The sequence below is a fragment of the Giraffa tippelskirchi genome, chromosome 12 (genome assembly GCF_054371585.1).
Source record: "Giraffa tippelskirchi isolate mGirTip1 chromosome 12, T2T-mGirTip1v1.2.pri, whole genome shotgun sequence".
NCBI lineage: Eukaryota > Metazoa > Chordata > Mammalia > Artiodactyla > Giraffidae > Giraffa > Giraffa tippelskirchi.
This window is the reverse complement of record NC_137286.1, coordinates 10965424-10983082: the sequence shown is the minus strand read 5'-3', so window position 1 is coordinate 10983082 and position 17659 is coordinate 10965424. Positions and strand designations below refer to the sequence as shown.

The 17659-nt window shown below is 43.4% G+C and overlaps 1 protein-coding gene across 1 annotated transcript; it reads left to right on the top strand.

Annotated features, from left to right (window-relative positions):
* Window positions 1–1558: 1558 nt before the first annotated feature.
* On the top strand, window positions 1559–2994 carry LOC145529118 (non-selective voltage-gated ion channel VDAC3-like). The gene is made up of 2 exons (XM_081548852.1): window positions 1559–1874; window positions 2336–2994. Exons 1-2 carry the CDS (start codon window positions 1662–1664, stop codon window positions 2897–2899), a joined length of 777 nt encoding a protein of 258 aa, XP_081404978.1. The 5' UTR covers window positions 1559–1661; the 3' UTR covers window positions 2900–2994.
* The last annotated feature ends 14665 nt before the right edge of the window (window positions 2995–17659 follow it).

The following is a 17659-nucleotide window of genomic DNA, read 5'->3' as shown; positions in this document are numbered from 1 at the left end:
TTAAGGGTGTACATTTTTGCTTTATGGCTTATCCTGGCTTGAAGTGCCTGTGTCATGGTGCTCAAGTATTGTTTGACAATATAGTCCTGGAGGAGGAATTGCTGGGTCAGAAACTATACATTTCTTGTGGCACTTGATACTTTCTTGTTAGGTTATATTCCAAAAGTATTGCTTCAGTTTATACTCCTTCTAAAAGTATGGGAGGGGATCTGTTTTTCTCTACTCCTAACCAACAATTAGCTTTGTCATTAAAACAAAAAAACCTTTTCTGATGAAAGATTTAAAAAAATGACGACATTTTAATTTAAATTTCTTCTTTACTGCTAATCAAGCTAAACTATTTTTAAAAATTAATTAATTAGCTTATTTTTGGCTGCTCTGGTCTTCCTTGCTGCCCAGGGCTTTCTCTAGTTGCAAGGGACAGGCTTCTCACTGGAGTGGCCTCTGCCTTTGTCGAGCACAGGCTTTAGGGCATGTGGGCTCAGTCGTTGTGGCCCATGGGCTTAGCTGCTTTGTGGTATGTGGGATCTTCCAGGATCAGGGATCAAACCCGTGTCCCCTACATTGGCAGGAGGATTCTTAACCATTAAACCATCAGGGAAACCCCAGGCTAAACTATTTTTAAGTTACTTAGGCTTATGCAGTCTTATTTGCGAATAAGGTCTGGTATTCTCAGATGTTTCTTCCATGGACATGTTACATTTTTTCCTTACAGATATAGGAATTTATTTATATTTAACTATCTTAATTCTTTCTTATAGATGTTGCAAAGTTTTCTTTCCATTTCATCACTGTCTTTTTTTTTCAAGGGGGTAGGAGGACTTTTTTTTTAACACAGAAAAGTTTTTAATATTTATGCAAATATGCCAATACTTTATTCTTCTTTTCTTTGTATGTCTAAAAAAAAGCTGTTCCTGATATCAGATACATCATCACCTGTATTTTCAGGGAGTGGGGGTGGGGGTTCTTCTGTGGCTTCATTTTTTAATCCATCTGGAATTTTGTTTGTAAATATAGGGTGTTTTATGTATCTGTGTATGTCTTAGCCAATGAGCTCAGATATAAACACCATTTATTAAATTCCAACATCATTTATTAAATCATCTTCCATTTCCTCTTTGATTTGAAATTCTAACCTTATATTCAAAATACATATACTTGTGTATAAACCAATGTACCTGTTTTGGAATATTCTATTCTGTCCTAATGAGGATCTCTTCTCGCAACAATATAACACCATTTTAATGTTTAGAAATTTAATATTTGATTTCATATCTGTGATCATTTTCATTTAGGTTTAAAAAGCTTCTAATTCTTCCTATTTATTAGTTCTTCAGATGAAATTTACAATTTCTTTTTCAATTTCAGAAATTTTTTTTTGCTATTTTGATGTAAATTGAGCTAATTTTTAAAATAAATATTCAGGCGCCCCCGGCATGACTTTCCGGCGCAGCCGCAGTGCGGGGTTCGGGGCTCAGGGCGCGCAGGCGCCGCGGGCGTGGGGCTGCGCAGGCGCGGACGGCGTTGGTCCGAAGAAGACCTTCAGCGGTGCCCTGGCGGAGCGGACGGGCCCTCCGGTCGGAGATGTGTGTAACACACCGACTTACTGTGACCTAGGAAAGGCCACCAAAGATGTCTTCAACAAAGGATATGGATTTGGCATGGTCAAAATAGATCTGAGAACCAAGTCATGTAGTGGAGTGGAATTTTCTACTTCTGGTCATGCTTACACGGATACAGGGAAAGCATCAGGCCGCCTAGAGACCAAATACGAGATTTGTAACTATGGACTGACCTTCACCCAGAAGTGGAACACAGACAGTACTCTTGGGACAGAAATCTCTTGGGAGAATAAGCTGGCTGAAGGGTTGAAACTGACTCTTTTTTTTTTTTTTTTTTGGAGCATAGCTAGCACCTGTTTTTTTTTTTTATAAATTTATTTATTTTAGTTGGGGGCTAATTACTTTACAATATTGTAATAGTTTTTGCCATACATTGACATGAATCAGCCATGGGTTTACATGTGTTCCCCTTCCTGGACCCCCCACTCACCTCCCTCCCCATCCCATCCCTCTGGGTCATCCCATTGCCCCGGCCCTGAGCCCTTGTCTCATGCATCGAACATGGAATGGTGTTCTGTTTCACATATGATAATATACATGTTTCAATGCTATCGTCCCAGAACGTCCCACCCTCACCTTCTCCCTCAGAGTCCATAAAATTGTTCTATGCATCTGTGTCTCTTATTCTGTCTCGCATATAGGGTTATCGTTACCATCTTTCAAATTCCATATATATGCATTAGTATACTGTATTGTTTTTCTTTCTGGCTTACTTCACTCTTGATACCATATTTGTACCGAACACAGGAAAGAAGAGTGGGAAATTGAAGGCCTCATTTAAAAGGGATTGTTTCAGTCTTGGCAGTAATGTTGATATAGATTTTTCAGGACCAACCATCTATAGCTGGGCTGTGTTGGCCTTTGAAGGTTGGCTTGCTGGCTATCAGATGAGTTTTAACACGGCCAAATCCAAACTGTCACAGAATAATTTCGCCCTGGGTTACAAGGCCGCAGACTTCCAGCTGCACACTCATGTGAATGACGGCACTGAGTTTGGAGGGTCCATCTACCAGAAGGTGAATGGGAAGATTGAAACATCGATAAACCTCGCGTGGACAGCCGGCAGTAACAACACCCGCTTCGGCATCGCTGCTAAGTACAAGCTGGTCTGTAGAACTCCTCTCTCTGCTAAAGTAAACAGTGCCAGCCTGATTGGACTAGGTTACACTCAGACCCTTCGACCAGGAGTGAAACTGACCCTGTTGGCTCCAATTGATGGAAAGAACTTCAATGCAGGAGGGCACAAGGTCGGTCTGGGATTTGAACTAGAAGCTTAATGTGGTTTTGAATAAAGCATCAGCTTTGTCCCTGGAGGTGAAGAGAAAGAACCCACTATGTTTTGGCCTTAAAATTCTTCTGTGAAATTTCAAAAGTGTGAACTTTTTATTCTTCCAAAGAATTGTACTCCTCCCCACACTGAAGCGTAGGTACCGAGTCCATCCGAAGGGAGGTGCTTGAAGGCATGCCCGGAATTGTCAGGTTCGTGCCACATTTCAGTTCAGTTCTGCAGTGGTATTTTCAATGTGTTCCTCAGCGACGGCGTAGTGTCATGTTCAAAGGAGACGACCCGACCCTGTTGTCAACTACTGAGCCTGTGAGCTGCAACTACTGAAGTCCGCGCTCTGCAACCAGAGAAGCCACCAGAAGAAGAAGCCTTCACACTGTAACGAAGAGCAGCCCCCACTTGCTGCACCAGAGAAAGTCCATAGAACAGTGAATATCCAGTGCAACCAAAATAAAAAATAAATAAATGATTTTCAGAAAGAAGCATTAATCCAGCGCTATGTATCTTTTGTAAACATTTAAAAATCCTTTGTAATGATCTCTACTGTCTTGAAATGAAATTCATAGGTAACGCCCTCTAGCTGCACACAAAAACATGACAACAATTTCCCAAGATGTCCCCCTAGGTGGCAATACCATCCCAGTTAAAAACTAACATTTACGCGTTAAAAAACCTGGGATGCTTATAGCTATTTAAAAATGAAATAAAATTAATAAAACTAATGATATGCATATTTTAGGCATTCATTTAAGAATAATTTGTGCATATTGAACATTTAACTTATGCATAAGAATATGGTATATGTGCCATTTTAGAGTTATGATCGCAATTTTGATGGTATACTTTGGCAAGAGATTTCATCTTGTGATTATGAAGACGAAAAGTGTTCTATTTTAAACCGATTTTATAAGGAAAACTAAAAGTTCAAAATTGTATAAGACAGACCATATGCTGGGCCATAAAGCAAATCAATAAATTTCAAAAGACTGTGAAACATACAGAGTACATGATCTGGCCACAAAAGTGTCAAATTAGTACTCAGTAACAATAAGATATTTAGAAATTTCTCAAATATATGGAAAAGAACAGCATAATTCTAAGTAATTCATGAGACAGATTAAAAAGTTACAAGTAAAATTAGAAAATATTTTTAGTTGATTAAAGATAAAACACTAAAATTTGTGGGATGCAATTAATTAGTACACAAATATTTTTTGTACAGTTTTAAATGTTCATATTAGCAAAAAAAGATTTAAAATAAATTATCTAAGTTTCCAAATTAAGAGGAGCAAATTAAACCCAAAGTAAGTAGAAGGAAAGACATATAACAGAAACTAATGAAATAGAAAGCAAACAATAGGGAAAAAATGCACAAACCCAACCTTTTTATAGTAAAACATTAAAAAAAAATCTATCTAGAGTTTTTCTTGATCAAGAAAAGAATGAGAGAAAACAAAAACTACCATCATAAAGAATGAAACGATAGTTATCACAGTGAAAGGATAAGAAGGAACTATAAGCAACTTTATGTCTGTATACTTGATAATATAAATAAATGGACGCCTTCCTTGAGAAATTAACAAACTGACCCAAGAAGAGGTAGAAAACCTGAAAGACTCTGTGTGTGTACGTGTGTGTGTGTGTGTGTGTTAGTCGCTCAGTTGTGTCTGGCTCATTGCAACCCCAAAGACTGGAGCCCGATAGGCTCCTCTGTCCATGGGATTCTCCAGGCAAGAATACTGGAGTGGCTTGCCATTTGCTTCTCCAGAGGATTTTCCCGACCCAGGGATCGAACCCTGGTCTCCTGCATTGCAGGCAAATTCTTTACCGTTTGAGCTCTAGGGATAGGGGGAAAGACTCTCTATACTGAATTAATTTAATATGTAATTTAAATTATTCCCAGAAAAAATTCCAAGCCCAGATAGCTTCACTGATGAAGTCTATCAGATATTTAAAGGGAGAAGAGCTACCAAGTTTATACAAACTTTTTCAGAAAATGGAAAAGAGAATATTTCTAACTCACTTTATGAGGTCAATATAGCCTCATTATCAAAATTTAACAAAAGCATTGCAGAAAAAGAAAACTATAGACCAATATCCCTTAAAAACTTAGATGCAAGTAACTTGAACAAAATATTAGCTAATTAAATCTACCAATATATAAAAGAGACAATGTCATGAAGTAGTGAAGTTTATCCTGGCAAATAAGGCTAGCCCAGTATTTGAAAATGAGTTAAGTAACTTCCCACTTGTACAGAAATAGAGGAAAAAATAATCATATTCTTATCTAGTAGATGCTTTGATTAAAAATTCTAAACAATTTAGAAATAAAAAGAAACTTTTGCAATCTTACAAATGTTTTCTAAGGAAAAAAATCAGCAAAAAGCATCATTCTTAATCTTGCTATATTGGGTGCATTCCCGTTTCTGTAGGGAGGAGGCAGAATGCCCACTCTCACCTCCTCTGCTTGGTATTTCCCTGGACATCCTAACCAGTGGAGTGAAGAAATCAGGGAGGGGCAGGAGGAAGTAAGGCATGAAGATTGGAAAGGAAAAAGTGAAAACCTTTTTCATGTACAACGTGATTGTTTATGTAGCGAGTCCTAAGGAATCCGCAAAAAACTGCTAGAACTAACAAGTGAACTTAAGATATTGCAAAAATCAATTGTATTTATAAATACTACCAACTAAAGTAAAAGTGACACAGTAGCAAAACATCTTCCAAATGACACATGCAATATCATCAAAACTGTAAAATACTTAGGAATATATTATCAAAATATATGCATGATGTGTACAGTGAAACTAGAAAACATTGCTGAGAGAAATGAAAGGGAACCTGAAAAATGGAAAGGTAAACCATATTCCTGGATTGGAAGACTGGATTTAAGCTGTCGATACTCTACAAATTGACCTGTAGATTCAGTGTGATCCATTAATTCCTCTCCCAGTTTTTTGCTCAAGAGAAATGACGATATATGTCACACTTCTGGACTTGGACACAGAGGCCAAAACAACTTTATTCAGAATACCCCCATGTGAAAAGAATCCAAGATGTACAGTAACAAGTGAATTATACGAGCAGTCCATGTTCATTGAACTTTTAAACATTATTAGATATGCAAAGTGGAAAAAAATCAAAGCCCTCTGTTTCCTGTCACCAACCTCTGTTGATGCTTTCAGAGCTTTGCTACTTTGCCTGCCTGGTATGTAGTTGTTGGCTTCCCTGGTGGCTCAGCAGTAAAAAAAATCTGCTTGACAGTGCTGGAGATGTGAGTTCGATCCCTGGTTCAGGAAGTTCCTTTGGAAAAGGAAATGGCGCCCCACTCCACTATCCTTGCCTGGAGAATTAGGTAGACAGAGGAGCCTGGTGGGCTACAGTCCACGGGGTCACAAAGAGTCTGACACGACTGAGCAACTAAATGACAATAGATAGTCCTTAGGGCTGCCTCTAGCTGAGGCCTCCTGCCACAGCTCTTCTGGAAATTCTATTGAGGTTGAGCCAATCCTCCAAGTCATAATAAAGTGACTAAATTTGCCTGGGATGTGTCATGCTTCAGGAGACGTGGCAGCGCCGGGCACTAGGCCAAGAATTCCAAGTCCCTGCCAGCCTTGCAGATTGACTATCTACAGCTAACCAGTTTGGCTCTGCTGCGGTGGAGTTCCAAGGACCAGCCTTGGGGAGAATTAGATTCCCTGCTTTGTGCGCCCTCTTGTGGCAGCACCTTAAACCAAAGCATAGTTGCCGGTGAGCTGGGTACCACACATATAGCATCCAACTTGAGATGGAGATTCATTTCGTGGGCTGGATCAAACTTGTCATGAATCATAAACTGGAAAAGCTGCAAGGCTAGTTCCCTTTCTTGGAGCAAATTTTGTATTCGTCAAGGAGAGATCTCTCTATGCAAGAGGTTTTCCAGTGCCTTCTTGTTTTGGACGTCTCCCCGACTGTCACTCACGGCATTAAATGTTGTTTCTTTCCCATTCACAGTGTGGGCTCCTGGGATGCATGTTCGTGAACATGACCTCACTTTCCAGACCACATTGATCGGATCAGGGCTGGGCACTTGGCAAATGTGGACCAACCAGGGATCTTACCCTGGAAATTTACAAAGAAAGTGACCCAGAAACACTAACTGAGTAACTAGGTGTATAATAAAGGACATGAGAGTTGTAGGGTAGCTGCTTCCTTGGTTCTTCTTTGCCATCTCCATGTGGACTGAGTAGGAGAGAAAGCTGATCCATTGATAAGGAGAAACAGGGCAAATGTACAGAAAGAAGCCAGAGTGAGGATAGAGAGAGGCCCCTCTGTGTTCGCAACTTTAGACCCCACTGGCTGCATCCAGCTTTCAGGCTCTAAGATGCTCCTAGACCTTTTTATTTATGCTTCCCTAGATCTAAAGCTATCTATAGTCCTACCACATCCCTCCAGGTGCTGGCTTCTACTGCTACACAATCATTCTCTCATTTGTTTAGTCATTCAGCAAATAACGACTGACCATTTGTATGCATCAAGTATTGCTATAGAACTTGGGGGGAAAACATGAACAAAAAGAAAAATGTGCTCTTATCTCTCTCATAGAAGAGTAAGTGCAAAGGTCCTGAGGCACGAGGTGTTTGAAGAGCAGCAAGGAAGCAAGTATGACAAGAGGCGTGAGTGAGGACGGAGATGAGGTCAGAGTCGTGGAGGGAGCCTGGTGTGGGGGAGGCTGTGTGCCTATGTGTGTGGAGGTGGCCCAGTGCCTTGTGGGCATTTGAAAGGACTTTGACTCTTGCTCTGAGTTAGATACGAAACAATCAGAGGGGCTTCTAAGTATGGAAGACTAGGATTCGATCCCTGGATTGGGAAGATCCCCTGGAGGAGAAAGTGGCAATCCACTCCAGTATTCTTGACTGGGAAATCCCATGGACAGAGGAGCCTGGAAGGCTACACTCCATGGGGTCGTAAAGAGTCGGACATGACTTAGCAACTGAGCACATGATTCTAGTACACTTTTTAAAGATTATGTGTAATCAAACATTGGTGTTCATTTCAGAACCCGGGAAGATCCATTCGAGATGCTGAAACTGCAAAAGCATCCCAGGGCAGGTGGCAAACACTCCCTGGAGGGTGCAGGTCTGGGTCCTTGGCAGCAATTGGGATGCATTTGTAGGAAGAATGGGGGCTCAGACAGGCTGGGCTTGGGTTGTGGCTTCTTGACATCCTCAGGTCTTTGCCTATTTGATTTATTCTCTTGTAAGAATTTCCATCTCTTTTCTCCCAAGAGACTGGGAACTGAAAGGTGGGCGGGGTCTGGTCTCCTCCTGCTTGGGAGAAAGGACCCATCACCCTGCCCAGATCTCTCTCAACAGACAAAGAAAACTGTGGGGGCAAGGGGGAGGGGAGGCCTGCAGTGAGCAAGACAAATCAGGGACCCCCCCCCCCCCCGCCCAGGTCTTTGCGTTTTAAACAATTGGGAATCTTCCTCAAATTCACAGTATAAACCCTTTCTCCTATTTCATCGACACAAAGGGTCTTGCCAGTGGTTATTTCTTTGTCCCACTTTTGATAGGCATCTGTACCGAGAAGCAGCCTCTTTTTTAATATAATTTTATTTGTTTATTTATTTTTGGCCGTGCTGGTTCTTTATTGCCATGAGGACTTCTCTCTAGTTTTTTGGGGGGGTCTACTCTTCATTTTGGTGCACGAGCTTCTCAGTGAGGTGGCTTCTCCCATTGGGGACATGGGCTCTGCAGTGTGCAAGCTGAAGTTCCCAGCCTCTAGAGCTCGGGCTCAGTAGTTGGGCCACACGGGCTTAGTTGCTCTGAGGCATGTGGAATCTTTCTAGACCAGGGATTGAACTCATGTCTCCTGCATTGGCAGGTGGATTCTCCACCGTTGAGCCACCAAGGAAGCCTGAAACAGTGTTTTAATGCAAGAAAAACCGCAGTCCAAGTGCCATGATAAAGGACAACAGAGGCTGGAGCGGACAGGGCTGCCCAGAAAGCTGCCATCCTGTGCAAAGGGAGGGTCAGATTCGAGCTGCTGCCCTGTGGGATGGGGGTCCAAGAAGGCCAGATCTTCTGAATTTTGAAGACAAGTGAAGTCTCCAGAGAGTCTTCCACTGAGCTTGCATCAGCATCCAGAACAACAGCCACATCCTGGTCATCCCAGCCTTGAGCAGATGCAGCCTGCAGGTCACCAGACCTGGGCCCCAGGCCTCTGGAGAAGGACTTTCCTCCCCCAGTGTTAGTCTTGCCCCTTGATGCTCAGTGAGGCCATATCTGTGTCCCCCCTGGAATGACTCACCTCTGTCTCTTATGCATGGGAGGGGACTAGCTTATTTTAGAGTTGCCTTGGTCTGTTTCTTGCCATCCTAGAGAAACAGTCAAGAGTGCCTGCTGGTCTATGGGACAACCTCTCATGGCCTCAAAGTGAAGTTAATGGAGTCTGTATCAAGGTGGGGTTATTTATTCACTCAGCGAATATTTATTTACATTTCCTACATGTCAAACATTGTTTATCCTCAAAGAGACGTTAACAGAGCCTCTGTCAAGAGCCTGTCCCTGAGGAGCAGGTACAAAACCATGCAGGTGATGCTGAATATTCAGTGATGCCCCCTTTTCCCACTTTTTCAATCTATTAAAGATGCTGTTGCTGGAAAATTAATCCCAAGCCACAAGTCCTTGTTTGCACAACAATGGAACTGTTCTCCTTCAAGTGTCTGTAATCTCACTACATAACAACTTCAGTTCAGTTGCTCAGTCATTTAGAAAGGAGTTTCATAATTTTTTTTTTAAGTCAAATCAATTCTTCCAACTCTTTGCGACCCCATGGACTATACAGTCCATGGAATTCTCCAGGCCAGAATACTGGAGTAGATAGCCTTTCCCTTCTCCAGGGGATCTTCCCAACCCAGAGGTCGAACCCAGGTCTCCCGCATTGCAGGAGAATTCTTTACCAGCTGAGCTATCAGGGAAGTCCACATAACAACTTACTGTGGTGCTTTAAAAGTCTTGTTACTGGATGTCCAGCACTTGCACAGTGAGACCACGCTCTCTAGAAAAAATTATGAAACTCCTTTCTACCAGTTCTACCAGGTGATCTTTATAGGCATCCGGAACTAGCTTTGACTGAAGGAGTCCCACATTGCTCTGTCGTACAAAATAAAACAGAGGCCACTCCTTAGGGTGAGACACTTTTTAATTTTATTTAAAAAAGTGACACTGGTTTATAACATTATATATGTTTCATGTGAGCAATATTGTATTTCTACTTCTGTATGTCTTACAGCATGCTCACCACCAAAACTCAGTTTTCATCCATCACTATACAGTTGATCACCCTCCTCTCCCTCCCTTCTAAGAACCACTATCTGATCTCTGGACATATGTATCTGTTTTTCTTTGATTTGGTTTGTTCGCTTGGTTGGTTGGTTGGCTTTTTTATCATTCACATGAGTAAAATCATATGGTATTACTCCTTCTCAGTTTGACTTATTTCACTTAGCATAATACCCTCAAGATCCATCCACATTGTTGCAAATGGCAAGATTTCATCTTTTTTATACCTGAGTAATATTCTATTGTATATATACACACCATGTCTTCTTTGGCTTCCCAGGTGGTGCTAGTGGTAAAGAACCCGCCTGCCAATGTAGGAGATGCAGGAGACACAGTTTAGATCAGGAAGATCCCCTGGAGGAGAAAGGGGCAACCCACTCCAGTATTCTTGCCTGGGAAATACTACAGACAGAGAAGCCTGGTGGGCTACAGTCCCGGGGGCTCGCAAAGAGGTGGACATGATTGAGCGACTGAACCACACATGAACACACATGTCTTTTTCAACCGTTCATCCCTTAATGGGCACTTAGGTTACTTCCATATCTTTGTTACTGTAAATAGTGCTGCAGTGGACACAGCGGTGCATGTATTACTTCAAATTAGAGTTTTTGTATTTGGGTAAATACCCAGAAGTGCGATAGCTGGATCATATGGTTCTACTCTGGATTTTTGAGGAATTTTCGCACTTTTACAGAATGACTACACCAATTTATATTCTAATCAACAGTGCACATGGGATCCCTCTTCTCCGCATCCTTGCCAAAACTTGTTATTTCTTGTCATTTGTTTGCTTTTTGGCCATGCCACATGCATGCAGGACACCAGTTACCCAGCCAGGGACTGAACCCGTGCCCCTGCACTGGGAGCACAGAGTCCTAACCACTGGACCACCAGGGAAGTCCCTCTTGTCTTTTTAGTAATAGCCATTCTGACAGGCGTGAGATGGTATCAGGAAGAGACACTTTACACGTGCTCATGTATGAAGAGACTCTAGTCTGTGGGATATATTTTAGGGGGAACTCTCCCCTCAGTACGTGAACCGAGACCTTCCAGATGTACAAGCTGTATTTAGAAAAGAAAGAGGAACCACAGGTCAAATTGCCAACATCCATTGGATCATAGGAAAAGCAAGCGAATTCCAGAAAAACATCTGCTTCTGCTTCATTGACTACAGCAAAGTATTTGACTGTGTGGATCACAACAAACTGTGGAAAATTCTTCAAGAGGTGGGAATACCAGATCACCTGACCTGCCTCCTGAGAAATCTGTATGCAGGTCAAGAAGCAACAATTAGAACTGGACATGGAACAACAGACTGGTTCCAAATTGGGAAAGGAGTATGTCAAGGTTGTATATTGTCACTCTGCTTATTTAACTTCTATGCAGAGTACATCATGTGAAATGCCAGATTGGATGAAGCACGAGCAGAAATCGATTGCCGGAAGAAATATCAATAACTTCAGATATGCAGATGACACCACCTCCTTGGGAGAAAAGTTATGACAAACTTAGATAGTGTATTAAAAAGTATAGATGTTACTTTGCCAACAAAGGTATGTATAGTCAAAGCTATGGTTTTTCCAGTTCAGTTTAGTTCAGTTGCTTAGTCATGTTCGATTCCTTGTGACCCCACGGACTGCAGCATGCCAGGCTTCCCTGTCCATCATCAACTCCTGGAGCCTACTGAAACTCATGTCCATCACGTCAGCGATGCCATCCAACCATCTCATCCTCTGTCATCCCCTTCTCCTCCTGCCTTTTATTTTTCCCAGTATCAGGGTCTTTTCTAATGAGTCAGTTCTTTGCATCAGGTGGCCAAAGTATTGGAGTTTCAGCTTCAGCATCAGTCCTTTCAATAAATATTCAGGACTGATTTCCTTTAGGATGGACTGGTTGCATCTCCTTTCAATCCAAGGGAATCTCAAGAGTCTTCTCCAACACCACAGTTTAAAAGCATCAATTCTTCGGTGCTCAGCCTTTTTTATGGTTCAACTCTCACATCCATACATGACTACTGGAAAAACCATAGCTTTGACTAGATGGACTTTTGTTGGTTAAGTAATGTCTCTTATTTTTAATATGCTGTTTAGGTTAGTCATAGCTTTTCTTCCAAGCAGCGTCTTTTAATTTCATGGCTGCAGTCACCATCTGCAGTGATTTTGGCCCAACATTTCCCATGATGTACTCTGCATATAAGTTAAATAAAGCAGGGTGACAATATACAGCCTTGACATACTCCTTTCCCAATATGGAACCAGTCTGTTGTTCCATGTCCAGTTCTAACTGTTGCTTGATCTGCATACAGATTTCTCAGGAGGCAGGGAAGGTGGTCTAGTATTCCCATCTCTTGAAGAATTTTCCACAGTTTGTTGTGATCCACACAGTCAAAGGCTTTGGTGTAGTTAATAAAACCAAAGAGTTGTGAGTGAGAGTTGGACCATAAAGAAAGCTGAATACTGAAGAATTTATGCTTCTGAACTGTGGTGTTGGAGAAGACTCTTGAGAGTCCCTTGGACTGCAAGGAGATCAACCCAATCAATTTTCCCTGAATCTTCATTGGAAGGACTGTTGCTAAAACTGAAGCTCCAATACTTTGGCCACTTGATGCAAAGAGATGACTCATTAGAAAAAACCCTGATGCTGGGAAAGATTGAAGACGGGAGGAGAAGGGACGACAGAGGACGAGATGGTTGGATGGCATCACCAACTCAATGGACATGTGCTTTAGCAAGCTCCAGGAGATAGTGAAGGGCATGGAGGCTTGGCGTGCTTCAGTCCATGGGGTCGCAGAGTCAAACGTGACTGAGCAACTGAACAAGATAAGACAATGGCTGAAAGCAAATAGGGACTTAAGAGCCTCTTGATGAAGGTGAAAGAGGAGCATGAAAAAGCTGGCTTAAAACTTAACATTCAAAAAACTAAGACCATGGCAGATAAACAGCAAGAAATTGTGCAATATAAGTATATCTCATGCAATAATTGGGACTACTATATTTATACTGGGCTTCCCAGGTGGCTCAGTGGTAAAGAATATGTCTGCCAATGCAGGAGGAGATGCGGGTTCAATCCCTGGGTTGAGAAGATCCTCTGGAGAAGGAAATGGCAATCCACTCCAGTATTCTTGCCTGGGAAATCCCATGGACAGAGGAGTCTGGTGTGCTGCAGTCCATGGGATCACAGAGTTAGACACAACTTAGCCACTAAACCACCACCACCAATCTGTATCTATATCTGTCTGTCTGTCTACCCAGTTGGTTCCCGTACTCTGGAGAACCCTGGTTAATACACCCTGTCTACCCATTAGACTCCTTCCAACCATCAGGTTCCTGCCTCCTAAAACCAGGCACCTGCTTTGTCCTTGCCCACCCCACACCCACCACAGGAAACAAGCTCAGTCTGGGTCTTGCCTCCCTCAGCCCAAGACTAACCTCTGACCAGCCCCGTCCTGCCTTCTAAAGTTGTCTAAAGTTGTTGAGTCTCAACAAGATGTAACTTCTGATTCCCCATCTTCTCTCATCTTGAATGTAGATACGGGCCTTGTTGGTCCTAGGTCCTGGGTGTTCTTAGCTCTGCAGTTGCTTCCTTGCCCTCCTGTGAACTCCACTTCTTCTGGGCTTGGTCTTAGGTTTCCAGGATTATGAACATCTAGTACAACCGGGTGCCGTGGCACCAAAGTGCGTTATCACTATGTGCGCCTGGAGCTGAGGACACCCAGGAGGCCACGTCCATCTTCAGAATGAGCTAACACAGTGTAAGGAACTCTCACCTTCCCCCTCTTTCCTGCTGTCCTTTTATCGCTCAGTATTTCTTTTCCTCCCACTTTATTTTCCCAACTTCATCACATGGTGTATAGGTTTGCTATGGTCATAAGAATGCCACATAATAAACTATCCCCACACACAGTGGCTTAAAACAGCAATCATTTTTTTTCCCCTTTTGGCTCTGCACAAAGGCTGGAGCAGTTCTGTTAGTCTAGGCTGGGGTTGACCAGATAACTTCTCCAAGTTGTGGCAATTGCAGCAGCTTTGACTTTCCCTGATGATCTGTGGGCAGTTGGGGTAGCTCTGATCCAAGTGGGTTCATTCCAGAGTCCAGCTTGATGGAGAAGCAGCTGCCTAGGGGAAGTCCTTTTTATGGTGATGGCAGAAGCCTATGAAGCTTCTTAAGGCCTCGGCTTGGAATCAGCATGCTGTCACTTCTATTCCATTCCATTGGCCAAAGCAAGTCACACAATCAAGCCGAAAATCCGAGAGTGTAGAATTATCCTGTGCAAGATGAGGCCATGGCGGGGGTGTGGATATAGGGAGGGGTGAAGACCTGGGGCCACTAAATCAATCTGTCACACCTGGTCAGTGCTCAGTCTGTACTATTTATCCCACATGTTGGCTTGTAAATTCTCTGGGTTTTAAATGTGCACCCAGGAGCATTTAAAACTATTGTCTGCAAGGATTTCTTTAACTTGATTTCCTCAGGAGATCATTTTTAGCTGCAGAAAGTACAGAGGGCCAGGCTGCCTGTGGTACTTGAAAAAAAAATAGAAGCTTTTCCAGAAAAAAACATAATTCATCAGCCATGAGTCGGGGCTTTTAGGATCAGGGCTGGGGGCTCCATCATCATGAACTAGAAACGTTGATTAGCAGATTCATTAGAATGCAGCTGCCAGGGCTGAGGCCAAGGACAAGACCTCTGGGTCAGACCAAAGCTTTCAATTCATCTGCAAGATTGAAGGGAAAAGATTAATAAAAAGCCGTACGCCAAGAGCAGTCCACACGTTATCTCATTTAATGCTCACCACAGCTCGGTAAAATCGGTCTTTTTGAACCCGCGAAATAGAGCACTTCCATCTCTGCAATTATAATACCTCTCCCTGGGTAATTACTTGAATGGAATTTTGTAGAGTGTGATGCAGTCCATTTCCCAGCATCACAAAAATTATGAAACACAGGTCAAGTCCCCTCATCTTCAGGTTATATCAAGAAGCTTGCTTAACAGAAAATCCAGTGTAATATCACTCATTACATGTGCATGTCAGGTCTCCAAGACAACCTGCAGCCCAGCGGATGAGGCTGCTCTGTGGTTCCTCCCATTCCCTTGTGGACCTCAGTTTTGGCTCTCCGGATACCATCCCTGGGATGCTGTGTGGTCTGGGAACAGGCCGACAACTTGCCAGCTCTCCTGGAAGAACCAGGGACCCTCAGAGCCCCCAATCCCACATCTTCTCTTTCCATCTGCGTTGGCTGTCACTTGGGGCTCTCTGCCAACAGAGCAGGAGCTGCTCACTCTTCAGCTGCCTTTGGTCAACAGGTTTTGGAGACTGGAGAAGAGGGGTGGAGGGGACACAGGGCAGGCAGAAGGAAGCGCTGGCCTTTTTCCTGCTCTTCTCCATGATTTTATCTTCTCTATTTCTCCATTTCTCATCTGGCTATATCTGGCCACCCCCTCCTTTACTTTCACCCCACCAGGAAAGTGAAAGTAACAAGATCCTGTTTTCTAGTTGAGGAAACAAGCCTCCAAAAGCTTTCCCAAGGCCACTAAGGCAGGCAGTGGGAGAACTGAACTTGAACTTACAGAGGTAGGAGGCTCCACCCTGCACATTCCTGCCCTCACACCACACTTAGGTTTGCTTATCACAGAGCTTCTCACAAAGATTACCTAGTTGGGGGGGGGGGAGTGGGTAAAAGATCCCAATTCAGCAGGTCTGGAGAGGGACCTGTGAAAGTGAAAGTCGCTCGGTCATGTCCAACTCTTTGTGACGCCATGGACTGCAGTCCGCCAAGGTCCTCTGTCCATAGGATTTTCCAGGCAAGAATATTGGAGTGGGTTGTGCCGTGCCCTCCTCCAGGGGATCTTCCTGACCCAGGGATCAAACCCGGGTCTCCTGCATTGCAGACAGATTCTTTACAGTCTGAACCACCAGGGAAGTCCAGAGTACAGTGCTTCACAAAGAACGTCTATGTGTATTATTCCTCTCTCCTTATTTTTTTTTTCTTTTTTAAAGCACAGAAGATCTTTTTATTTAAGCAAATTGGTATGTATGCGTTGGCAGAGACAACTATGCAATTTACATAACATCTCCCTTGTTTTAAACGGCAACATATGTGGTTACTATATCAAAAATTTAGCAGTTTTGCTACAGAAGTTTTAAAAACCTTACCTATTTGTTTAGGTTTGCATGTTTTTCACTATCTCCAACAAAGCAAACCAGGTATTATTCCTCTTAATTCTTGCTGCAACCTGGCAGGGCTGGGAGGGCAGGAGCTAGTGCATTTATATTTTAAGGATGAGGAGGCTCAAGTCCAGAGACTTGGCATGACGTTTCTGAGGCCTCCTGGGTAGCCGGCAACATCAAAATTGGAACCCAGTCTTCTGATTAGGAACCTGATGCCAGGTTGGCCACGCTGCTTGGCTGCTAAGATCTGACTGTGTGCAGCTGTGAATCCCAGCCTGCTGGGTACAGCCCTGCGGCTGCTACAAACACATCATATGTGTTTGGTGTCACCCATGCCCCCGTCTCTAAGCTCAGCCTTGAAATTGTGGTTTTTGTCCTATTACTCCCAGGTCTCACTGTTCCTGCCATAGTGAGGCGCCCCAGTAAAGTGAAAGACTTCAGAAAAGTTGTGTGTGGTCGTGGGTGGAGAACACACATATCTAAGAGGGCAGAGATCCCAGTTTCCTGTGTGGGATCAAGTGTGCTTTGTAGGCTGTCCTTGGCAGTGGAAATGGGACATATAAATTATACATTGAAATAATAGAGGCTGCTACAGTCCGCCAGAAGGTCTGTGATGGCAGAGATGGTGGACTTCTTTGCTGGGGTGCTGTGAACTGTGCCAAGGGCACCCAGAGAACTCAAGAAGGATCGGGAGGTTGGGGCCAGGCATTCAACTTCTGGATTTGCTGTCAGGAGGGGACCATGCTTTTCTCCATGGTAAAGATCACTGGCCTTTAGCAAAGGACCAACATAGCCAGAGATGCAGATCTTGGGCAGGAAAAGAAGGATGAAAGGGTCCAGCCAATGAGTGATGACTTCAGCCCCAGTGACTCTGTGAATGTTGCAGTTGGAGGGGTGAGGGTGAGAGAGTCTGAGAGCCCAGCCCATCCACTGGTCGCTGGGGAGACAGAAGCCCATAGACAGGGACACCTGCCTGAGATCATTCTGCTGGTTGTGGAGAGTGCAGGGGGACCAGAGTGATTCTCAGTTTTAGTCTCAAGTATTTTCCTCTGTTTCACCTCTTTGCCTTTTCATGGACCAGATCTTCTGTGACTTTTTTTTTTTGCTGCACCACAAGGCAATGGCACCCCATTCCAGTACTCTTGCCTGGCAAATCTCATGGATGGAGGAGCCTGTTAGGTTGCAGTCCATGGGGTCGCTAAGGGTCGGACACGACTGAGCAACTTCACTTTCACCTTTCAGTTTGATGCATTGGAGCAAC